Source organism: Alosa sapidissima, chromosome 5 (genome assembly GCF_018492685.1).
Source record: "Alosa sapidissima isolate fAloSap1 chromosome 5, fAloSap1.pri, whole genome shotgun sequence".
Lineage (NCBI taxonomy): Eukaryota > Metazoa > Chordata > Actinopteri > Clupeiformes > Clupeidae > Alosa > Alosa sapidissima.
In genome coordinates, this window is record NC_055961.1 from 25,682,309 (window position 1) to 25,708,611 (window position 26,303).

General features: G+C 43.5%; 1 protein-coding gene across 4 annotated transcripts; it reads left to right on the top strand.

Annotated features, from left to right (window-relative positions):
- On the top strand, positions 1 to 25,023 carry gabra1 (gamma-aminobutyric acid type A receptor subunit alpha1). 4 transcript variants are annotated; one of them, XM_042093156.1, is made up of 10 exons: positions 1 to 111; positions 9,150 to 9,249; positions 12,005 to 12,117; positions 12,884 to 12,951; positions 14,257 to 14,477; positions 15,649 to 15,731; positions 16,412 to 16,555; positions 18,435 to 18,587; positions 23,935 to 24,137; positions 24,606 to 25,023. In XM_042093156.1, exons 2-10 carry the CDS (start codon positions 9,170 to 9,172, stop codon positions 24,921 to 24,923), a joined length of 1,383 nt encoding a protein of 460 aa, XP_041949090.1. In that variant the 5' UTR covers positions 1 to 111; positions 9,150 to 9,169; the 3' UTR covers positions 24,924 to 25,023. The 4 variants fall into 4 exon arrangements, with proteins under 4 accessions (XP_041949090.1, XP_041949088.1, XP_041949087.1 ...); XM_042093154.1 differs by lacking the exon at positions 1 to 111 and adding an exon at positions 7,194 to 7,635; XM_042093153.1 differs by lacking the exon at positions 1 to 111 and adding an exon at positions 7,727 to 7,794.
- Positions 25,024 to 26,303: the final 1,280 nt, after the last annotated feature.

Here is a 26,303-nt window from a genome sequence, read left to right on the forward strand (position 1 = left end):
TCCTCCGGTTCTGCCTCCCTCTGCTGCACCTCAGCTTCCCATGGGTCCGTGGCACTCTCACATGTTCACCCTTCCGCTCTAACACCCTTCCCATTTATCTTCTTAAACAAGGTATGGAGTGAGAGAGAGGTGGTCTCTTTGTGTGTGTGTGTGTATGTGTGTGTGTGTGTGTGTGCGTGCGTGCGTGTGTGTGTGTCTCTGTGTGTGTGTACACGCACATGTGTGTGCTTATGAAGGGCACGGTCTCCCAGCACAAGGCAGCAAGCGAAGGTCTAGTCCAGGCCACGCAAAATAGGGCTGGTGGCTCCCAGCCAGGTGGCTGTGATGGTCATCTGAAGGTCAGACGTGCTTGATGAGGATTGATATGGAAGTGATATGAACCAGACAGCCGGCCGAGGGGAGAGGGAGCGAGGGAGGGAGTGGTCTCTCAGTCTGTCTGCCAGCTGCATTTTTAGGCTTAAATTTCCTCCCAAACTACCACATAAGCTAAGAAAAAACGCATCAACCGCACAGACTGATTAAAGAACTCTAATGCATTTGGGAATTGCGATTTTACATTTAGGCTCTTAGATGAATTAAAAATATGATGTGACAAAAGCCTTGTGCATTTTCAGTCAATGCTAAACAATCCCCCCCCCCCAACACACACACACACACCTGTGGTACACCCCTCCTGGAGCAATTTACCTGGTGGACGGTGGCTATTTAGATGCTATTATCCACAACATAAGAGAGCAGCAGCTCCGTCTTTTTTAAGGTGACAATGGCTAAAATGGAAAAAAAGACTGAAATAGCGGCCTGAATGGTCAGCCCACGCCGTGGGCATCATTTCTCCTGGGTAATTGCATGTCTGTCAGAGCTCTCTGACCAGGGCCAGACTGATGGTGAAGCAGACCCTGTTGAGGAGGTAAAGTGGGCCGGGCCGCCCACTACACTGACCTCTTTCGCTGACCCCTCTCACTCTCGCTCTTTCCTCAGGATAGGGCCATGCTCGCGGCCAATCAGAGGAGATGCAGTTTGGGGAAGTTTCTGCTGAACTCAGTTCAGAGAAAGTTCAGGAACATAGAGAGTTCTGACGAAGCAAAAATGATTTAAAACAAGGTCAAACTAAATAGTTTTGTGTGGAATGTCAGGAGAGGACCCAATATCTTCTTTTTTTTACACCTTATCAGATATGTGAAAGACCAATTTAATATCTGGAATATATTCATACATTCCATCTCTTTAATTAAAGGATGATGTCTCAGAGATAGTAGAAACCGCAAAGGCTGATTTGAGCAGATTTTTTTCCTTTAACTTTTCTTTAACTAGTTTTATCCAAATGTTTTTATCTCAACATAATTTATGAGCATTGTTGGTCACCCTGCCATCTGTATTTTTGTTGGAAAGATGAATAATCAACATCAATAATCACATCAGGAGCTGCAAAACTAGACAACTGTCCCATGACAGTCATGTACATTATCCCTCACTGAATAATTGTATTCATAACTGTATGTGTACTGCAAAGAATTGTCAAAACAGTGCACACATCACAAGTCCACACACTGTAGCTCCTCAGTTTTAATGATATTCTCCAAACAGTAATGTTTGGAGGAAACTTGTGTTTACTGTAACCATACACCCTGAGGATTATCTCCCCTGGCTTCTTCTATAGGCTCCCACTGTTAATGCAGCTCAGAAATAAGCCTGGTTTCCGGCCTGATTGTTCAGTTTCCTCTCGACTCCCTCGGCTGTCCACATATTGTGCTGAGTGTGTGGGTGTCGCAGCGGATGACACCAAAAACAGGCCTGTGGAAGTGGATCCTACACAATACCTGTTGGCACTTCCCAAACGAGCGATGTAACAAGCAGCCATTGGGGAGAGAGACGTAAGACAGAGAGAGAGAGAGTGACAGAGAGAGAGGGGGGGGGAATGCTGTGATGTACTATGCTGTGCATCGTGAGCTTGTCCTCACCACCAAGCCCAGAATAGTGACAAGGCTGGCAGCCCGGACAGGCTCCGAGGCCAGTGCGGATCCGGCACTGATCTGGCCCTGATTCGGCTGTGATCTGGCCAGATCCACTTACCAGAGTTGAAAAAGAAGCTGCTCTCTGGCACTTTTTGCCTGACGGTGGTGAAATGTTAGGGTGTTGATTATGTCATTTTTCCCAGTGTTTCATTACCAGGCGCTAACAACCTGAGCTGCTACTCTCTCCATCTCTATTTCAGGCAGGCGTCTGATAGCTGTCATTCCCCGCGGCCTCCCCATTTTAATGGTGCAGTAGAAATAAAAATTCATAAAAAAAAACTTCTGAACTCTTTTACACTCTTACTCTCACTCAACTTTTTAACTGTCTGAGTTATCTCTGTATACATTTTTTGGTATGTACACGGAGTAGTAAATGGAAATGAAGAGACTTCAACTTCAACATGTGTGCACTACTAAACTGAAACTGAATTAAGCATGGACGCTCGTTTTAAGACCGTGAGAGGCAAAGAAAGCAGGGATGCTGTTTCCGTGCAGTCAATAATGAGAGGCCACAAGGCTCCCTCATTTCCCTCCTTCTCCTCCTGCTCAGATACTAACACACATGTCTCTGTGTGTGTGAGAGAGGGCACTGGCTGCGGAGGAAGCAAGCCTCTTTGAGAGATGGAGAATGGTGGCAGAAACAGATGGTCAGTGGGGTTTTTTAAATGCGCACAAGCACACAAGTGCTGTTGGTTTGGTAAATCTCGGGGTTGTAATCAGTGTTATGTAAACTGTGGACTCAGAGAGAACGTGTGTGTGTGTGTGCATGTGCATGGGTGTGTGTGTGTGTGTGTGTGTGCCTTCGCCGTCTGCCTCCACACCCCTGAGCTCCACACTGTGGACCTCTCTTTGGCTTTTCCAGCACCTTCAGCTTCACATATAGAACAAATTTGGAAAGAGGGGGGGGGGGGGGGGCTAGAGGGAGAGAGATGGGGGAGTGAGTGAGTGAGAGAGAGAAAGAGGAAAGAAAAGAGAGGCAGATAGAGTGAGAGAGTGAGAGAGAGAGAGAGAGAGAGAGAGAGAGAGAGAGACCATTCTGTGGACCTCTCCTTAGCTTTTCCAACACTTCCAGCCTCACATAGAAAAAAAACATGTAGAGAGAGAGAGAGAGAGAGAACGAAGAGGTAAATCCCCCACAGAGTGTAGCTGTCATTTGCAGTCTGCTTGTGTATTTGCTGTGTGCGCCCTCTCTATAAGGGTTTATTATGTTGACAGCAGTGTGGAACATTATTGGATATGCTTGGAATTTTTGATGTGCTCAGGAGGATACTGTTTTCTCATCCAGCATGAATACTGAGCTTGTTGAGTAGATGACATGTCTACAATACAATGCATTGCTTTACTTTGCATTGCAATACCTCCCAGAATTTGATATTGTATACAACTAATCACATACACCTCAGCTAAATAACACTTTTATATCATATTTTGTGACTGCGTAAATGGAGGCCACATGAAACAAATATAATGGCATTCCAAGACACTTTCAAATACCAATGTGAAGCTTGAAGAAAAAGGAATCAGGTGTCTAAACTATCTCCATGGTGATTAATCCTCAGTTTTGTGATGCGCCCATTCTGCTGGGTGTGGAATGAACTATTGAACTTCTATGTGTAATCCATATGACCAACAGCGCTCAATGTATTTGTCAGAGGATTCTATTCTGCCTCGAATGCTGGAGGGCGAGAGCCATGTATTTACTTTCTGCTGCCGAACAACAAAAAATCGTTATATTCAGGATCGAGGCTGCTTCGTTTCAGATGCGCCACTGTTCAATCGATGGAATCTGAAGCACTGTGATATATTATGTTAACCTTTACCTTTCCAAGACCCCCATCAATACAAAAACAATAAATCTCAACGGCCTTGTTTAGCATGTGAAGCCACCCATGTGACATAATCAACAGATATAGGACATAAGGTATGAACTTTAAATTAGTTAAGAATTAACTATTTTTTACTGATAAATTCATTTGACCTATTTTTTCACGTGATATTTATCAGGCAGAAAGCATGAAAGCAGAAAGCCTTTCCATATTGGATGGAATCAACGTCCTTAAACAATAATCCCTCTCTCTCTCTTTCTCTCTCTCTCTCATGCACACACACACATACACATACACACATCTTCCTTCTCTCTCTCTCTCTCACACACACACACACACACACATACGCACGCACATCCTCCTTCTCTCTCTCAGACATAAATTCAAATTCAAGTTGCTTTATTAGCATGACTGTATGGGAACAGTGTTTAATAACATAATTAAAAATAAATAAATAAACAAATAAATAAATAAATACATAAAAAAGGGGGGGGGGGTGATACATCAGTGTGAGGGTGAGTATAGAGGATCTAGAACAAGAGTAATAAAAGAATGTGTGTGTGTGTGTGTGTGTGTGTGTGGTGTGTGTGTGTGTGTGTGTGTGTGTGTGTGTGTGTGTGTGTGTGTGTGTGTGTTGTTTGTATACATCACAGACACAAATTTGTTTTAGGTTGAGTCCCTCAGATCCTCACATTTCAAGGTACAGTGTGCTGCTTTTTTATTGTTATCACAATCTTGAAAATGTGGGATACCTATTTGGAATTTGGGGAAGAATGCCCATCATATATTTTATACTTTTCACAATGTAGAAAGAAGTGCTCCTCTGTCTCTGCAACACACTCAACTAAGAGTCTACAACAACCTTTGCAAGATTATACTTGAACATGGTGCTTAATTCAAATGCCCTGTTGAATATTCAAAAACTATCCACGAGGTAAAATAATATATGTATTTACACTAAATCCATGTACATGGCCCATAAAAGAGCATAATGTGTATGTCCATGTATAGGTGACGGAAGGGTAGAAAATCTTTATCTCATTAATCCAAATATCAATTTATATCTAATCTAAATCTCAATAAATGTAATATTTACTACAAGGCATATTTCAGGTCTCCTGTCCATGAATACTTTGAGGATTCTTGTCCCCTTTGCTACACTATGTTATAATTTACGGTAAACTATTAGCTATGACACCAGATTGCCAATTTAATAAAGATGAGAGGATACCAACGAAACATTGGATATTTGTGTGCACTGAGCACTGCTTACATAGGCTACTCTTATTTCTAAATGAAAGAACTGGCAGGGTTATCCAGACCTGTTCATTGTCCCGTGGTGTCTCCAGACCTTGACAAGAGTGTGATTTAGATAGGATGAAATGTTAGCCTGCAGTGTCATAAGCACTGAGATATTTTGGCTACATTGTTTCAGACTGGAAGGCTTTCAGTAAGCAAAAACCACAGGAGCCTCCTGTGGTTATGAGTTTTCACAGCTCATTATTGTATTTACCAAGGCGTGAATTACTGAGAGGTGCTGTGGTGCCAGTGGACCATTAGTAAATACTCTAGTGAAGATTTTTGCACACAACACTGTTACCAACAGGACAAATCACTGATGGTATGATCAGTTATGTCTAACAAGACGTTCCACAAGACAAGCATCTCTCACCACTGATGGTGTTTAACTATGTGCTGCGCTGTGTTGTGTGTTTGCCGGTAAACTCGCTCAGTCGGATTTCAGAGCTATCACTTCAATGGTTTTATGGCATTGCCCATGAACGCCGCAACAAGCACATATATTTAGTATGCAGCTTCCTTTGCCGTGGATTTCATTTTTCACCCATACCCCCAATCCGACATGCACAGGCGCAATCGTCACTAGAGTGGGCTGTAGCTGTCCGTGGTGCTGAAATGAACTGCTCTTGGTACCAGACTCTGCCGACTACTCGCAGGGCTAATGGGAGATAGATTTAGATTTTTTTATCGTTGTGATTCTGTCACAAACCAGATACCAACATTTATTTTACAATTTAAAGCAAGGTATAATTTTGTAGTAGGCTATAGTGGGGAAAAACTATGGCTGGTAATGTATGTATCTTCCTTTAAGAAACCCCTGGATTCTATATAGCATCGATTAGCATGTCTTCCCGATGAAAATCTTAAAATTCTCACAATTTCAGCATTGACACGTGCGAATAGCACGAGGAAGCGCACCCCCTCCCAACCCAGACACACACGCACGCGCGGAGCACAGACACAAAACTCACCAACAATACTGAGGCGCTATTGTAGTGTGTATTGTAAGTGTAAGCGTAGCTGACGAACTCGCTGCATCAGGTTGAGGTTGGAACCGCGGGACACCGTTAGTCGGTGTCAGGGAGAAAGGGATAGAGAGTGTGTGTGTGTGTGTGTGTGTGTGTATGTATGTGTGTGGAAGGGGGTGGGGGGTGGAGAGAGAGAGAGAGAGAGAGAGAGATGACCAGTAATCTCACATAATACCGATGTGTGTCTCTTACCACATTAAGCAGAAGGCATCTCTGCCGTGGTCTCGCTGCATGGACTGCACTGGACGAAATTATCCTCCTCAATTCTGGACCTATCACAGGTGTGATCAGTGTCACTCATATACGGCAGTAAAGAAAATATCAATTGTTAATGTGAACAACACCGGTGCCAGAGAAGGAACAGTCATTTGAAAACAGCCTCGACTGTGACTGACCAGTGAAGTTACTTCGATAAAGCACACTGCTCGGTCCTGTGTTTTTTTTCCCGAGTAAATGTCATTCGGGTCGCAGTGTAATCTCTAACGCGCGAATCACTTCAAAGTGATGCGTACGGAGAGAATTCCCTTTTTGGCTAGGCTTATTGCTGAAACCCCTATCTGTGCTATACAGTCGATGATAAAACATAACATTCGGTTGACAACACTGTCTACGACTTAATATACTATAGACCCTGTTTAAACCGATGATGAAAACCAAACCCACAGTGGTTTTCGGAGTCAACGTTCTCATCAGCTCACGCGCACAGTAGAACCAGTAGAGCCAAGTCCATCTGACTGGTCTCTGTAACGTAAAAGACGTGGAGCTCGTTCAAAAAAGTAAACCAGACTGAAAAATATTCCATTTGAAACGTTGTATACATGGTCAAATGACTTTCCTTCAAATGACTTTCGCCATTCCATATTTGGCTGCGGTTTTAGTTTAGAATATGTTGCAGGTCTTTTTAATATATCATTGTTGTAAAGCATCATAAATTGCTCCTGTGGGGGAAAACGAGAGAGAAAAACAAGGGGCCCAGTTGAAAATGTAAGAGGATTTGATTTTCCAGCCACTGAAAAGAGATTAAGTCGACAGCAGTGGAAGTTAAATTGTGCTGCATATAAAAAATGGGCGGATTGGTCTTCCGATGAGAGATTGGTACCACCTTCCATTCTAAAATAAAATCACCCTGGCATGAAGTCACTGACTATTTCACATCCGGTTTACTCAAGGACAAACTACCATTGTCCTGATAAAGTAAATATTTATTTGTGCGAAATCACCGTATTTCGTAAAGATTTTGCACTCAGATCACTAATTTGCTGGGGACTCGGAAGAGTTTAACTCCCCACACCAATGAATAGTGCGCGAGACCTGCGCAAACTCAGCGTCGTCAGCAGCAGCTCCTTGAGCCTCAAGCTAAAATTCGGCTGATCGGAGATCTTTGAGGATTTTTGTCATCGTATCAGTGTTCAAAGGGTATCCATAAAAGTTGAAGGACACGGAACGGTCGCATATCTGAGGTGCATTGCTGTAAGTGATTTCAAGATTTTGCATTTGGCTTGGCTTTTATTGGTGTGAGACGTGGCTTGTGGATAATCGCAGCAGTTAAAACTGCACTGAGTTCTGTTGCCTGCCGAAAATGAATCGCATTGGAGTTGAATAGACGAATAGCAATGTCGACTTTGGATGGTAATGGAAAACCTTGTTATGTTCGCGTCTTACTTATCTCGTGTTTTTGGATGCGTTTTGGGCACTACTGCACACAGTTACTTAATTGCTTTACGCATACAGGCTGAATTACTGAGGATGTTTTAAGAACATCGACGAAGAACCCCCATTGCATACCAAATGCTGCTGAAGACTTCAGCCATATTTCAGACGCTTTCCTATAACATAACTTATAAAAGTAAGATTATACAGTGGTGTGTTCTAGGCTGCGTTATTACTGTTTTCCTAAATCTTGACAAGTAACGGAATTTTAACCGAACTGTAGAGCCTATGCACTGCTTCAGTTTCAGCCTCGGTTGGATTCAAGCGATCAGCCTCTATACAGTTTTGCCTTGTATAAAACCATGGACTCGTGAATCCTCATTGTTGCAGTCGTGTGTGGCATATTTTTAGAAACACCATAACGTTGTTTTCACGACAAATGACTGACTGTAGTGGTGCGGACATTGTTATAATCCCAGTAACGGTAGTCAAACGTCAAGAGAATGACAATTGCCCATCGACAACGCATTACCGCCTCAGTTTACAGCCTATGAAAGTATGATTAAATGACAAGGATGCTCCGTTCTGAGAGCGAAAGCGGTTGAGATCTATTTAGAAATGGCAGTCTCGTCGCGTTTTAAATGGTCGAGGTCTGCATACAAATTCCACGGTATCAAACGATGTATCATTTGAAATGCACAGTTGCACTTGTTAGTGTCATGGCTTAGAATCTTAGAATTCCCCTGTGCAGCTATTTGTTTCAAATTTGGGATTCATTTCAAAAGCACATCGATTGAAACATCTAGGGGGTCGCTCGTGATGTGTGTGTATATGCCCGACTTAACCAAACACGAGCTGTCTCTCTGTCAAGCTGCGTGCAAAATAGGCTCCCTAATATCTCGTGATATGAACATGTGAGTCCGCAGCTGGTGGAACAGTTGCATAGTAAGCGCGAGCTACGGACAGCGAATAATTTGCTCGTGCAATCTGCAACCGAATATTAACCTGTAGTTAAGGGAGAAGAACGGGAAAAGGTATGATTCCTTATGTTTGCTGTTGCATTAAATAGCGGCTTATTTTGGAATTGCCACGGATGTCAAACCTCATGGATTTCACCGCGTTTAGTGCAGAACAGGTTTCCCATGACACGCAGCTGGCACGCAAGAAGGTAGAGCAGAGCCGGGCAGCGATGCAGTGCACTAGATGAGGATGCTGAACGTGAAGTTGTTGTAGAGAGGCTTTTATTATGTCGTCGCTGTTATGTCAGCTTGTTACTTCGTGGCTACAGTCTCTGCTCTGAAGACCTCATGTTCTTTTATGTTTTCCACTTGCAGGGACACCTGTGCTTGCTGGAATGATGTTCGCCCAGCATCGAACCCACTACTTGTGTATATGGGCCTGCTTACTTGTGGCAAACGTGTTCGGAGGGAAAAGGTAGGTCGAGATCCTGTTACTAAGGGCAATATTTGTGAAGAAGTGTAGTTGTGCATGTTGAGGTTAATAGCCATTCTTGGGTCAATGTTCTGAAATGACTAATCTTCATTAATCATTTGATAGTGTTGATTCAAAAATGGCATTAGTATTACTGTGTACATTACATTAGTAGTACATTAGTATTAATGTGTTGAGATCATCCTTATATATTTTTTTAATGCAATTGAAGTGTGGTACTGACAGTTCAAGATGCCTTTCTTGTGGAAGCAAAATAAGTAAACAAAGACCCTTAAGCTAGTTTCAGCAGCTGCAGAATGAGTGGTGAGTCTATTATGAGTCAGACATATAAGTCAAGCAATTGGAGTAATTAACAATCATTTAGTAGGTCTTTGGATTTTACATGGTTAAACAAGTCCTAATAAGACTCCCATGTAATTTTAGTGGAATATCTTGGCCTTTCGTATCACCCATTTTCCACAACCATGTTTGCTTTATTCTCATTATGCTGAGAAAATTATCTTCGGTCGTACATGAATTGATATCAAATTAAATATATTAAAGCGGCTCTCTTTTGCCATTGCAATTTCACTTGTTCTAATGAAGCTGCTGGGAATGTGTGGGTCCATCTTCAAAAGGCTGGACCATTTAGAGGGCTAGCAAAGTTCCTGATTAGTTTGGCTTTGGTGTCTGCTTTACAGCTCCATGTAATTATCAAGGCGAGATTTAGGCTGAGCAATATTGAGTTCAAATGGAGATCATTTGTATGGTGAGGTGGCATATGAGTGAATTAGTAGCGGAGGAATACACATATACTATATATATTTACAAGTATGCTCTTACAAGCTTGTGCATACACATCTGCAGACCCCCCCCCCCCTCTCTCTTTCACACACACACACACACACACAAACACACATACACACACACACACACACACACACACACACACACACACACACTCACAGACCCAAAAACAGACACACAATGATAAACTCATACAGTGTGTGTGGGAGATGTGTGCATGGGGTGAAGTATGATCTCCAGTATGTAGTAGCTATGTTCATGTTGCTGTTCAGATGACCTGTAGATGGGGGTGGTGTGCAATCTTTTATGAGCCAGTGGCCTCAGCTGACAGACATGGGGATGCTCTCCCGTGGCACTGGCTAATGTGTTTCTGCACACAAATACAGTCCCTATGCTAAAAAAGGAGAAGTTTCTTTATCTCCTGCATCTCAGGTTGGTCTATCCACACCGAGTTTGCTCGGGGACTTCTTTAACCCAGTTGCATTATTTATTTTTCACCATTGCGGTATAAAAATGAATTCAGCTGAATCGCGATTTTTGGTGAGATTCAAACACACACACAGACAGAGAGAGAGAGAGAGAGAAAGAGAGAGAGAGAGAATGTATTCTTTGTATTCCGCAAACAGATAGTCTGCATGCCGGTTTTCTGTTTTCCAGGCAAGTCTTACGCCTGGCCCTCCATGTGCTGTATGTGTGTGTGTGTGTTTGTCTGTGTGTGTGTGTGTGTGTGTGTGTGTCTTTCTCATTTGGATCTGCCTCTTCTCGTTTCCCCCTCTGGTGCTCCATATCCCAGCTGGCAGAGTAGTTGTTGGAGTTGGTGCAGTAAACCTCATCTAATTGTGTCACACATACAACAGCACATTTTAGACTCTTTCTTTTTGGGTTCTCTCTCTCTCTGCAGTAGGCTACTGTCAGGTCCGATGGTCTCGCTAGCTGAACTGCATTTCCCAGATGTACTGTTGTTCATCATGGGGAAGATGGATATTTATTTATTTCATTGGACAGTTGCTTGTACATACAGTATGTAGAACACCAGCACGCTGATACCAGATCTATATTAACCATGTAAATCCGACACTGACGTAAGGAATGCCCTCATTAAGTGCATCATGAATCGTGGAGCAGCTCACATTGAAAGCCGTGTGATCTCCCTCTCTCTCTCCCCCTCTTTGCTTTCCTTGCTCTGCCTCTCTCCTCTCCTATCCTATCCTCTCTCCGCTCTTCTCTCCTCTCTTTCTCCCTCTCTCTCAGTTTCCTTTAGCCTGTGTACATGTGCTTTCTGCAGCTCCATTTCTGCCTGCAGTTTCGCGTTCACCCACTCGCAGTCAATGCTAAATAATCTTGATGTCCTTGGAGCAGCTTTCTGTGAAGCGCTTGTTTTCACAACACCACAGACTACTGTTTATTCAGTAGACAATCAGACTTGTGTGGTCTGCTATTTTGGAAAGAAAATTACATGTTTGTAATTTCTAAGACAAGTTAAAGCTTTTAGCTAAGCCGGCGGCGGGTAACTCGCACATCCTCTCTCATTGATAAAAGAAGGACTAAAATATTTATGAGTGATATTGTTAACCCACGATTACACCAATTGTAGGGATTTTTGTTTATCATTTTACTTCCAGGCCCCTGTGGAAGTACTGTAAATTCATCAAGCCCTTTACTGTTAAAAGAGTGTATTCTCTAATTAATAATGCAGTATATACATCTGTGTTCTGTTTCCAGCCTCTCAAGAACAAGAGGATACACACTTGACTCATTTACATGCTGCCACGCTTTAAAAATTCTCTTTCATGCCCCAGTGTAGCTATTTTATGCCGGAGGATTTTAAAGTTCATCAGCGGCGCATTTTCACCACCGTATATCTGTTCTGACAATCTCCCGAATTCTCTGCAAATCCTCAACCTTTCTGCTTTGCTTTTGTTGTTGTTTTTGTTGTCGTTGTTGTTGTTAGCTCGGGAACGAATGGTGTTACAGATGAACAGAAGGACAACACCACAGTGTTCACGAGGATCCTGGACAGCCTTCTGGACGGATACGACAACCGTCTAAGGCCAGGGCTCGGAGGTCGGTAACGGGGGGAAAGGAAGTACACTAGGACATAAAAACAAAGAGTACCTTTACTGTTGATTTTACAGTGCGTTATTTTTGCTCTGTGAGGCAGTGGATACTTACATTTATATAAAATAGTTGGCAAGGAGCACATCCATCTTTATTATCATTCTGGTTCACTGCAGGAGACCCAGCAACCACCTTTGTTGAATAATTTTAATGCTCCCATGTTGGCTTTTCATCAAAAAACGAAATTTTCCTTCTCATTTTCCAAAGAAATGCTTCAGACACGACCTATTTAGACTAGTGAAGGTTTACTGTGCTCCCAATGCTCACAAAGATCATTCTAATCAAAGATCTTTGACTGAACCCAGAGAAGCCCTTTTGTAACAAACTGAGACAAAAATGGGGTCCTTTTGATGGTTTTGAAGTCATAGAATTAGAGAGACAGAACCCATAAACCTTAAATGTATTTTTTTTTGTCAGAAGGACGCAGCTGTAGGCTTTGAATGGAGGGGCATGACATTAATATTTTCCTATGAATTCACTTTAAATATTTCAAAATCTCCGGCTTCTGGCTGGTAGGATCGGTTTTGGTAGAGGGATTCCACTGGAATATGTCATTGTGCTGTGTGTTCTTAGGAAATTGGGGATTGATTATATGACGGACTGGGAATCTCTCTCCAGATAGAGAAAAAAATGAAAAAAGAAAACAAAAGCTGGGGGTGTTAATGAGGATAGCCGATCGGCTCTCAGTTCTCCTAATTTCTTGCTTCAACAGAGCGTGTAACCGAAGTCAAGACTGACATTTTCGTGACGAGTATCGGGCCTGTCTCTGACCACGACATGGTACGTCCACCTCACCTAACCCCCATTTTAAATGCCACCTGCTCCGTGCCCATTCCTACAGTGACGTGACCTGGACATAAAAAAGAAACTGTCACAGGACTCTTAGCCTCTCAGTCTGTTAACATTCAGCAGAGACATAACACATTTGAAATGTCACTGCAAAAAAATGTTTTCTTAAGGTCATTAGGATCTAGCGAATCTGAAACTTCAGAGTTACTGTCTCTGAGATGAATTGTGATATCAAAGCCTCATATGTTGCATGTGCTGTACACGGAGGAGGTAATGAGAGCAGATGTGAAATGTCTGCGTAAGTGATTTAATATTAACTCAGACTGTCTCAAAATGTTAGGTGCAGATAGAATCTTGGTAAACTATATAGACACAAGATACTAACATGAGATAGCATTGTTGGCAGCCGCACACACAGACAAACACATATACACACACACATGCACACAATCCACAAACACACACACACACACACACACACACACACACACATCATCACAACAAGTGTTGGTTGTCCTCTGCTGACCAATCACTACAGAGCTATTCTTTTATTCTTGGATGCTGTGCATTTGGCATAATTTGAGTTAAATATATCTCCTCAGCATATGGGACTGCATCTCCCTACTGCTGCGCCAGGTCAGCCCACACGTCCTATGGACTGCAGAGGAGATCTAAGGCTCTGTCCCACTCTGTTCCTCTGTCCCACAGTCTCATCACTGTCTCTGCCAGTTTAAGTGGGTGTACAGGAACAAGAGGCTTAAAATGATAACTGTAGCTTGCTCTGTCAGGCATGGTGATGATGAAAAGCTGCTTGTAACCTTAGCACATGGTTCGCTAGCCGTTGAGGGAAAGAAGGAAGGCCTCTCCCCTCTATTATACACGTTTGTTTATTTTCTTGTAAGTTTCCATCTACTGAACATATCTCTCTCATGAGTGCAGAAGCGTGAGAGTTAGCAAAGGATATGCAAATGTGTGTGTACGTGTGTGTGTGTGTGTGTATGTGTGTGTGTGTGTGTGAGCGAGAGAGAGAAAGAGAGAGATAGAAAGAGCAGCTCTTCACTTCCACCAATCAAATCCGCTCACCTTGACAGGAAATAATTAAATTGCAAAGGACAGTCACCAGCAGGAAAAATAGGCCATAGCCAGGGTATGAATGCCAAAGTGACACGTGGGGGAACAAATGAGAGAAAGCAGCGCTCAGCACTAAGGGAAGCCACCGCGGACACAAGTTCCTCCGCTTGGTAATGCGGAAGGACATCCTCTCTAAAGTGCTTGCCATAATTTCCGTCTTTTCAGGAGTACACCATTGATGTGTTTTTCCGACAAAGCTGGAAGGATGAGAGGCTAAAGTTCAAGGGGCCCATGGCTGTGCTCCGTCTCAACAACCTGATGGCCAGCAAAATCTGGACACCAGACACGTTCTTTCACAACGGAAAGAAGTCTGTTGCTCACAATATGACCATGCCCAACAAGCTCCTTCGAATTACAGAGGAGGGCACACTGCTTTACACAATGAGGTAGGATGGGTTACTGTTATTGGCCCTTTAATCTGTCTATAACCCACATCTTATTAGATTATATTTGATTTCATTGTATTGCTAGCACTCATTTTCTTTTTTTCTCTGAAAATCATGTCAACATTCCACTTAACCTCCTTCTGCCTCCATAAATGTGTCAAATGCATGACAGGCATAGGTAACCACAGTGTCCCAGGTCATGATTAGCGCATCTCCCTGTCATTTTTATGACAGTATTAAGTCTATTTATAGTGTCGTTTGTGGGAGAAGGACTCCATAAAGAGAGCGGTAGCATGAAGGTGATGCACTGCCAGACTGAGGATCTACACAGTGGCTCTGGTGTGGGGCTGGGCCTTGTGGCCCTGCTGGTCCTTTCTGGAGATGCAGCTAGCAGATAGCCTGCATGTCATGTGTGCCTCCATGGACATAGGTTAGCGGATGAGATCAAAGATCAAATACCAGAGATTTCTCTGTACGATGTAAGAGATGGATACCGGGTTGGAGGATGACAAGAGGATGGTGATTGGTCTCTTTCTGTCTCTGGCCTATTCTGGGCCAGATCTGTGCCAGAGCCGGCCTCTCCTGTGTGGAGAAGCAGCTAGCATGCTAGCATTCTGCCACTGTCAGTCTGCGTTTGAGTTGTGGCGCCATAAATAAAACTCACTGACGCTAACTTGTGCTACGCCTCCGCGCGCCCTAATGTGCGGGTCATGCCAAATCACCGTAAAGCATCCTTTAACACATTTATTAGCAGAATGAGGGGGAGGCCGGGAGGCCATCGCTGTGTCAGGTAAGTGATGAATTGAGGACAGGTCCTGGTAGTGTTGACATTTCTTTTTTTTTCACCACCTCTTTGTCAGATAGGAGGCCTTTAGGAGAGAGAATCAGAGTTTCACAGCATGAGCGACATGTTCCTGTCCTTTCTCTGGAAAGACACTTAAGACGAATTAAAAGAGCAACCCCCCCCCCCCCCCCTCTATATCCTATTTACATTAATGTCATTTACTTTTGTGTTCAGAATTTAACTTTCTTGCACACTTTCTTTCTTCCTATCTTTCTTTCTTTCTTTTTTCTTTCTTTTGTTCTTTTTTACCCTCCCTCTCTCCTTTCTTTTGTTTCCGCCTTCCCTTCTGTTTTCTCTCTCTCTTTCTCATTCTTTCTGTCCCTCCAGGCTGACGGTCAGGGCAGAGTGTCCCATGCACCTTGAGGACTTTCCCATGGACGCCCACGCCTGCCCACTCAAGTTTGGCAGCTGTGAGTATCTCCCTCCTGATTCCTTCTCCACCACACCTGCATTCACAAGGGGCTTGGTTAGAAACAAACACGCACTGACGAAAACAAACATGTTTGTGAGATCTCAACACAACACAAGAAAACGTCTCTAGGCAAAGAGGCTGATGCCGGGTCTGGGCTGGTGCCGGCTCCGAAGGCGTGCCGGCGTCCAGCCGTCTGCCGTTTGCCGTTTGCTGTTTGCCTTGGGTGGCATCGTCTCCTTTATCTCCGGTCTCTTATCTCACCGGCTGCTGAGTGCCAGCAGCTCTTTCGACCCCAAATCATCCTTGAAAAGAGATGAGCGGCGTGATGCACGCTCACAAAAAAAAAAAAAAAAAAATACCCCATGAATAAAAGACCAGCCCCACAACTTCATGCTCCTGACACTGGCTCTAAATATTTCAACGGGGGAAAAAAGGCCCGTCTTTGCATCAAGGCTCTCCCTTCCCCTCCTCTCCTCTCCGCTCCTCTCTGCAGTGCTACAGCTGCTGCTGTGCGCCACTTCTCCAACACGTCAGATCTCAGGGAAAGCAGCCACGTCTCTTTTTTTTTTCTCCTTTTTTCCCTTTGTTCTTCTCTCCGTGTGTCTCTTGAGCCAGTGACTAACTCTGTGTGAAGTGCCTGCATTTACCTCCATGTTGTTCGGTTTATTCCCTCGGCAGACGCCTACACCCGCTCAGAGGTGGTGTACGTGTGGACGAGAGGAGCAATGCAGTCCGTGGTGGTGGCCGAAGACGGATCCCGACTCAATCAATATGACTTGATGGGACAGACGGTTGACTCCGGGGTGGTTCAGTCCAGTACTGGTCAGTTCAGTTGCCCTTTACCTCCACATCTTCATTACACCTCTGCCACCATGTTTAACACAACTCTATAAGCCGAGGCAAAGTTGACTTTTTGTTTGTGTGTTTCTTGTTATTGGTACTTTTTTGTCAGAAACCTGCCCCCCCAGGTGAATTAAAGTGGTGTCACCAAATCAGAAATATTTGTTGCAATTGGGTACGCTCTTCTAGTACATGGAAGTGTTATCACAAATTATTGTTGCCATGGAGATATTAGCATTAGTACTACCAGTTAATGTGAAGAAGCAACAAAAAGAAAGACACACTATACATGGATGAACCACAATCATTAATTTATCTTGTGGGTGGATGACAGCATTCAGCATGATCAAGATCTACTATAGTGAGTGGAAATGAGCAATGCAGATCATTCCGATAGTTCAATCTGAAGCACGTTGTCTAGAGATCTCAATATACTTTATAAATTGGAAATTAAATGAATTGTTCGCTCCTCTGAAGCACATTGACTACAAATCCCAAGGGCAAAGCCCTCAGGCCCATGGGACAGGTGACTAGCCAGCTAACAAAGGAAATAGTAGGGTGAGTTGGGATGTCAGACAGCCGTGAGCAGCACCGTCCTTTCTGGACCAGTCTTTGTTAAATACATTGGCCACCAGGCTGCTTGGCTCAATTCCAACTGCTTACTTTTTGCCTTGTAATGAAGCTGGAATAATTCCGTTATGATAGCTGGTTAATTTGCGCAACCTGAAACGCTAGTGAATTTTTTCGGTTCATTCTCTCTCTTCTTGTAGAGTTGTCCTTGAACATGTAACAAGTGGTGGGGCAGCCGTGGCCTACTGGTTAGCGCTTCGGACTTAGGAGGATTCCGAAGTCCGAACCAGGAACTCCGACCAGTAGGAACGGCTGAAGTGCCCTTGACTACCCCTTACTGCTCCCCCAGTGCCGAAGTAGCAGGCAGCTCAGTGTGTCAGGATTAGTGTGTGCTTCTGTTCACTGTGTGATTCACTAATTCACGGATTGGGATAAATGCAGAGACCAAATTTCCCTCACGGGATCAAAAGAGTATATATACTTATACTTACTTACTTAAGTGAGAGTATACAGCATTTTATTCACAGTAAACAAGGAAGGGAATGCTCATAATAACCAAAATACTTAATTGGCTGATGCTAAAAATGTCAATACTCATCTGCAAATGCATATACTAACTCGTTCAATAAGTATTGATCAAAGCAAATGTAATTAATTGTGCAGTGGCATTGAATAGGCTGATATTGAATTTTTTGGGTGTCAGTGTCAGGGATAGAGTTGGGTATGAGTTATGAACACACACAAAAACATAAAACATAATATTTACACTGAGCATGTTGATAAAATGAAACATTGCCACTGATATTGAGTGCTTTTTGAGGGCTATTATTACACTAACAACATGCCATCTTTTGTGCGGGCGAAACATCTCCCAGTTCAATTGACTGCATAACACCCAAAAGCAGATGTCCTCTTCATAACGTTATCCTCCCAAGACGCCGCACTGAAGATAATAGTGCACTGAGGAACAGTTCACTCTAGTGGCGGGCATGAATCAGTTGGTGTAACTCTTTCTGTGCGGATTTGCTTGTGTGCAGAGGAGGACATTGGTCAGTGAAAGCCCCCTGTGTGAGCGAGAGCATGTAACTCTTAACCTCTCTGTTGCACTCACATCCCCTCCCTTCCTTCTGGACCCCCTCTACATCAAGAAATGTTGACAACTAAAGTGTTTTCCTCTGCCCTCAGTCATTGCAGCATCACTAACACATCTTTTTCCTTCTTTCTCTCTCTCTCTCTCTCTCTTTCTTTTTTTATATCTCCCCCATCGCCACATACTGTTGACCTGCCTCAGGAGAGTACGTTGTCATGACGACACACTTCCATTTGAAGAGGAAGATCGGCTACTTTGTCATTCAGACCTACTTGCCGTGCATCATGACAGTCATCCTGTCCCAGGTGTCCTTCTGGCTCAATCGGGAGTCCGTGCCTGCCAGGACTGTGTTTGGTAAGAGCTCCCATCGTCTGATGATCTTCGGTATTAGCCAATCAATACCCACTTAAGCTTTTTGCCGCCTGGCCCCCTCTTCGTCTAACATTTGCACAGTTGCAATGGTTTATCACTGAAGGCCAATTACATCATGCATGACCTGCTCCTATTCCCCATAAAGCACCTGGTTTCGTGAGAAGAGGCAGAATTCACAGTTTTTTCTTTTATTGCTTGTTATTGTATTTTCGATTTACAAATGCAAATATATTGGCCATGTTTTATTTAGAGGAACCCCATCCATTTTTTAAGGAGGTGCAGCAGAATGCTGCGTCAATTCATAAATCCTTAACTCCACAGTGTCTGCCTGACTCTCTGAAGTTTTAAGCTTGTCTTGAGTGTATCAGTGTGTGCATGCGCGTGCCTGTCTCTGGGTGTGTGAGTGTGTGTTTGGGTGCGTGCTCATGCTGAAGTGTTATGTAACTGGCGAGCCAGAAAGGGAAAGATTTTCCTCCTCGGCTGTGTGTGTGTGTGTGTGTGTGTGTGTGTGTGTGTGTGCATGCGTGTGTGTGCATACACAGGCACGTGTGTCTCTGTGTGTGTGTGTGTGTGTGTGTGTGTGTGTGTGTGTGTGCAGGCCTGTCCTTGCATTACCCTGCATTGCCTCCTCTCTTCTCAGAGAACTCCAACTCACCTTTGTCCACTACCCAGCATTCTGAGTCTTAGTGCATCAAGAAGCCTCTCTGCCTTATACTTCACACTACATTACCCAAAGTTCTCTAAGGCATCACTTCAGAACTCTCCAATGTTGATTTGTTGTGGGTTATTGATTACCACTTCCTGTTATTGTACCTGTTGGTAGAAAGAGCTCTCATGTGTCATTACCCAAATTCACGTTGTTGACAAGCTTTTTTACTAGTCGATGTATACAAGACTTGCTGCATTATTGAAGCTCCTACCTAGTAAATTGTAGGCCCAAATATATGAGACTACACAATCTAGTTGTAGATTGCCATGTCTGAAAGCTTGTTAATTGGCTAGTTTTTCATATGCTGGGTCTTTTGGTGCGTGACATTTGTGATTAAACATGTCACTCAGAGCACAAATTTCTCTCTCTGTACTTACATGCAAATGGCATGGCTTTGCTACCTGAATGTTATCCGATTATCCACGCTGTTCGACATCAGTGCACTTGTTTACAGAGGCAGGGATTTTACTTTCTTGTTGAGGTCTCGTGTTTTTAATTCTAATTCGGGCCCATGCATTCTAAAACACACCGTAGGCAAAGCCTGGCTTTCCTTTCTGATAAGTAGACTATTTAAAAACGCAGTGGAGAGCTTGCTTATCTTTTTCTCAGTGTGTCAATTAAAGCAGCCTGATTACTGTTGAGGAACCTGTTTCATTCTTTTAGCTTATTTGTCACGAGGGTGTGTGTGTGTGTGTGTGTGTGTGCAGAAGGTAGGGGTGTACGAAATGTCATTTCCCTCATGAGAAGCATGCAAATTGAATTAATTTCTGTATTGCATTGTGCTGCGTTGCTTCTGCGCTGCTAGTGTAGTTTGTCCTCTCAGAGAGGCTGTCATGGCCATCAGTGGCTCTCCGAAGATTAGCTCTGTTTCGACGGCACTCCTACAGCGCGTGCCTGTGTGTTGTACCGCCTGCTTGATGGAACCGCTGATTAGAGCACAATGGCACAACTGGCAGCTGCTGCTTTTTTCTGTAAGCCTCGCCAGTCACTAGGGGCATGGTGGGCTGCGTGCATTATGTGTGTGTGTTTCTCTGTGTGTGTGGGTCGTTGTTGTGTGTGTACGCGTCTATGTGTGTTTGTGTGTGTGCATATTTGTTGAGGGGCATTGCGTGTGACAGCATGTGTGTGTACAGCAAAGGTGAATGTGATTCTATATTGATTTGCATGTGTGTGTGTGTGTGTGTGTGTTCGTGCGCATGCATAGATGTTTGTTTGGTCAGACTTGGGCCAAAGTCTGGCTGGAGACAACAGTGCTCCTGAAGCTGATTTGTAGATTATCATCATTAGGCTGCTCTTGATGGATTGAAAATGGAGAACATGTCACCGTATTGAGACCACGGCAGAACCCATGCAGCTCAGAGCCAAACCAGAGCCGAAGCCCTTGACCTGACCGTCCGCTAAGCTTAACACCATGGGGGGGGGGGGGTGCTGATGGATAGTCTGCGGGGTTGTTGTATCTGAGATGTATGTCGCCTCGCTCGGCGTGATGGCACCTTCGACAATTCATCACTGTGACTCTGTAACTTTATTTTGCCGATCTGCTTACTCTTGCCATGTCTCCTAATCTCTTAATTCGTCTTCGCCTCCTGTCGTGTTTGTCACAGCAAACCTTGTTAAAAGATATGGATCATCTAAATCAAGTGTCAGTGGTTGTGCGCACAAGACTAAATTGAGTGGAAGGGGTCCCGGAGAATTGAGTTACCTTGTGATTAATCCATTTAGAACTTTTTTTGCAGCCGGGTGACTGTATTCATTAGAAAGATTCAAATTCAGTGCAGTCTATTAGTCCACTTCGTCAGGCAGCCGTTTAATACTTCCCTCCAAAAAAAAAAATAATGGTGTTTTACTTAGTTAGGGGGAAAATGATGGGAGTCGATGTTTAGTGTGCAGCCTCGTTACGAAAAAAAGAGAGTTATCATTATTCTGAGGGAGAATGCAGGTGTAGGCTACTGCACGCAATATTACGTTTTAACAGCAACTGAAATGATTGTACAATTTTGTACGTAATTTACTGCACAGAGAAGAAAGAAAAAGACACCCCTTTTATCTGGGGTCTCTCTGTAAGCACTGAAGAATCACTGCAGGGCAGGAGATTGCAGCTGGATCTCCTCACAAAATGGTGGAGTTTTTTTTCTCTCTTCTTCTTCTTCTTCTTCTTCTTTTTCCATAAACGTCAGTTCGCTGTAGTTCACAGCGTGAAATGACAAGCACACATTTCACCTGGGAGATGGTGCTGGAGGGGTGGGGTGTTGGGGTGTGCGTAGTTCTTTTTTACATAATAAGGCACACAGATGCCCAGTACAGCCACAGGACAACAGGGAGCTCTTGGGCTCGTTGTGTGGAGGCAATTAGGCTGGTTCACAGTGCTGCTCAGCAGGAAGACAGAAGCATGTGTCTGAGGCCTGCGTTGCTGTGTAAGTCTGCTTCACTTTGCAGACATTACAGCATCTGTTTCACACAAGCTGTGATCCTTACAAGAGCAAGATCAAGATATCCCATGGAAAGGCTAACTAAAGAGAAGCACAGTGTGAAGAAAAGTGTGTGCATCGATTTTTTTTAATGTGATATTGTATCTCGTTATGTTTTTTTTCTGTTTTTTTTTTGGCCTGTAAAGTTCACTTGCCACATCTGAATCAGTTTTTTGAATATGCATGAGTCCCAAGCTTACAGTGAATCATCAACACTTATTCAGAGTAGCTGACGTCTAGTCATTCATCTTGTGAGCCTCCCAACAATACTGTGATGATCAGGGGGTAGGCAGCAGAGTATCTGGCTGCCTGGCAGCACAGCAACATCGCAAATTGCAGCAATAACCTACCACTCAAGTGCAAATAGGAAGGCTAACCACAAGTTATATAATTTAACATAAATATTTACAATTTAAATTCATCCACTGGAGGACTTGTGGGACATTGCATTCAGTAAGTACAGTGGGTGGATTTCATTGTATTAGAGCAAAACAAAAGCTGTATGAAGATGCTGAACGGAAGTTGCGGAAGTGGGTCATTAGAATGTTGCTTTCTCATGAAATTCAGCGGTGAGCTTTTGTGTTTGTGTGTTTATGCATGTGTGTGTGTATGAAGCCATGTGTCTGACTGTGCAGGCGTATGTGCATAAGAGACCCCGTGAGGAGAAGTTCAAGCAAAGGAGAGGTTATGAAAGCCCCCTGGAGGGAAGTTGAATAGTTTAACGATGTGCGCTTGCTGGTTTTTGAGGTTTACCACCAGGTCAACCTTGGCATGTCTGCTCAGAAGTCTCTCTCTCACACACACACACACACACACACACACACACACACAAAACACACACACACACACACATGCAGGCTTACACACACACACTCTCTTTCTCTCTCTCACTATCACACACACACATGCAGGCTTACACACACAAACACACTCTCTCTCTCTCTCTCTTTCTCTCTCTCACTATCACACACACACACACACACAGACACGCACACCATTTAATGACTAATTTATGAACAGTCAGTGGTGCGGCCTCCGCTTCAGGGTGTCACAGATGTCACAGATAGTTTTTGCCTCTGCTGGCGTGTTTGGCTGCAGGCATATTTACACTTCAGTCTGCAGGAAAACATTAACCAACCTGAAACACACATACACACACACACACACACTCACTCTCTGTTGTGCACCTCCCTTTATATAACATCTTGTCATCACCGTATAGTACAATGCCCAAATACTAAAGCGCATGCCAAATACTAAAGCGCATGCTTTTGGTGGGGTTACTGTAAACCAGGTTAATTATATTCAGTCATCGAAATTCAGGAAAGTCCAATCACATCCACACAGGGAGCCAATCTCATTGTTCATGTATTGCAGGGAGTGAGGGATCTGGGAGGTACCCAGAAAATTGGCAAGCATTACACCAGATAATCAAAATTTAATGCTTAGCCTGCCAGCCCGACTACAGGCCTTATGCCTTGTCCATTTATGCAATTTTACCCAACGACCAAAAGAGGCTGGAGCCGATTCCAGCCTATAATGTCTCATATGTCACCAACATGACTTTTTATTGCAAACAGAATGGCCTTTTATAGAGTTGTATTATTTTAGACAGATCGCTAAAACATATGGATGGATGAAATGGATGGTGGGTGGTGTGAATTTCCTGTGTGACACTTGCCAAGCTCCATAGCGGGCTGAAATAAGCATGTCAAGCTTGATTTCGTAGCCTAGCATCATTGATTGTAATGACAGATCTTGTAATAGTTTCTGAACCTTTCGAGCACCACTCAGAAAAGTACCAGCTACACTGCCTTCAGTCTCTCATGCCGTTTCGAGGACAGGCGGTCTCTTTTTATTCCTTCCAATATCCATAACAGATTGTATCACATAGTAACAAGCTCACATGTTAAACATGTTACGAGAGCTCTCAAGACCACTACGACCGGCAGTGATAACACAACATAGTCATGTCACTGCAAATGAGATGTTGTAAAAAAACTTATAGCAGTCCATGGCACCTGCAGTAACACTTTTAATACATGTTCTTTAGCTTTCTTCTCTCTCTCTCTCTCTCTCTCTCTCTCTATGCAGGAGTAACTTACGACCATTCATTATGTCCTTTATTCTTTCCCCCTCTCTCTCTCTGCAGGAGTGACCACTGTACTCACCATGACCACCCTCAGTATCAGCGCTAGGAACTCCCTCCCCAAAGTGGCCTACGCCACGGCCATGGATTGGTTCATCGCTGTGTGCTACGCCTTTGTGTTCTCGGCACTCATCGAGTTCGCCACTGTCAACTACTTCACAAAGAGAGGCTATGCTTGGGACGGAAAAAGCGTGGTGCCAGAGAAGGTATGGACCAAGTCTACACTCTGCTCTACTGCGTGTGTGTGTCTGGCTAGGAGCTGTCAGAAGGAGCTGTAGCTACTATGTGAATATATGATCTCAAAAACATTCCCTTGAAATGACCTTAATATTGATGGTATTATGAATAGAAATGTATATCGCTCACGTTTAAACCTTCCCCTCACAGTCTTTTTTATTTGGTCGTTTTGGGGTCATGTTTTGAAACAATCGCCCCCGAGCTTTGTAGAAGGGAGAAAAAGCAGAGGGTGTTCACTCAGTGCAGCATTTACAGTCCCCCCACCATCTCTGCTCCTTTTGAAATGGCTATTGTGAGGAATCACATAGGGTGAGTAAGGGTACATGGGCTAAGCTTAGTCTTCAGAGAACTTCAGGTGAGATGTCCAAAAAGAAAAAGAGCTTTTAGCGAAGGTGTCCCTTTTCTCACCCGACGCTCTCTTGTCGTCCGTCCTTCAGCAAAAGAAGAAAAAGGAGTCCCTCCTGCAGAAGAACAACACGTCGTATGCCGCGGCCACCGCCACAGCCTTCGCCCCGAACATTGCCAGGGACCCGGGCCTGGCCACCATCGCCAAGAGCGCCCCTCCGCCGCCCACCGAGCCCAAGGAGGAGCCCAAGCCCAAGCCGCCAGAGGCCAAGAAGACCTTCAACAGCGTCAGCAAGATCGACAGGATCGCTAGAATAGCCTTCCCCTTGCTCTTCGGAACCTTCAACCTGGTCTACTGGGCAACGTACTTGAACAAGAAGCCCAAATTACAGGGCATGCAACCTCACTAATCCTACCAGTCCTCTCTCTCTCTCTCTCTCTCTCTCTCTCTCTCTCTCTCTCTCTCTCTCTCTTTCCCCTTTCTTGCTTTCCTTTCTTTTCTCTCTTTCTTTCTTTCTTGCTTTCTTTCTTTCTTGCTTTCCTTCCTCCTTGCTTTCTTCTAAAGTATCTTTTCAGAAAACACACAAATGATGGTTGGACTCCGGGTCACCATATTGCTTCAGTGTTAACATTACATGACGTCCTCAATCTGAAAAAAAAAGAAGAAAAGAAAATAACGAACAGCCGAGCAATGTGTCAACTTTTACATTATTCTGTGACTTTTGAAATATGCTATTATAATTACAGTACATGGTATATATGTATACACACACATACACACACACACACACACACACACACACACACACAACACACACACACACACACACACACACACACACACACATACACACACACACGAGAATGCTATTCTACAAATGCAATTGCTAAGGATGCCACAAAGATTTTATCGACTTTTATTGACTTACTTTCTATTGTTTGGTTGTTGTTTTGCATTGAGTTGACATAATCTACCAGTAATATGTTTGCATGAACTGGGTTTTTGATTTCTTTCCAACAACCAATCAACATCAGAGAGATGTCCTAGTTGCATAACGTTACCCCCCTCCCCCCAAGACACGTTAGTATGCTTCCATTTTCGGTTGTTGTGTTGCATTTCCTTGTTTACAAGATAGGGTCTCAGCAATAGCAATAAACCATGTCTCTCAGTGAAGTCACTTCAGCCATGGGTTTAAAAGTTTAGAAACATTCGATCGACTCTTGTGTTAACCATCAAACATGCGACTTACTTAGTTCTCTTGTAAATACTTTGAAGTGATAGAGATGTCAGTATTAAGTTTAAGGCTTTGCAAAATGTACAAACACAAGTGGCAGGGAGACTGTATATGTGAGACCTGGAGAGCGACTTGTGTAAAAAAACAAAAAAAACAATTGGTTCACTTTTAAGTGACTGTTTTTCTACAAACTAAAATAAATACTAAGTGTTCCACTCCAGACAGAAATAAGGCATCAGAGGGTATATATATATATATATATATATATATATATATATATATATATATATATATATATATATATATATACATATACATAAGTGACGTGTGTGTATGTGCACACTAGCAGTGATACTAAAAGAATGGGGATAGTGATGGGAAAGAATGTAAAAAAACTGTAAACTCAATGTTGGAATGCATTTTATATTTAGAAATTAAATCACACTTCTGGACTTTGCTATTTTTGTTCTGTCTAAATGCTAATGATATTGGAGAACGTTTTTTTTTTCCTTTCTTTCTTAATTTTGGGATTTGTTTTCTTGGGGGCTTCCAGCA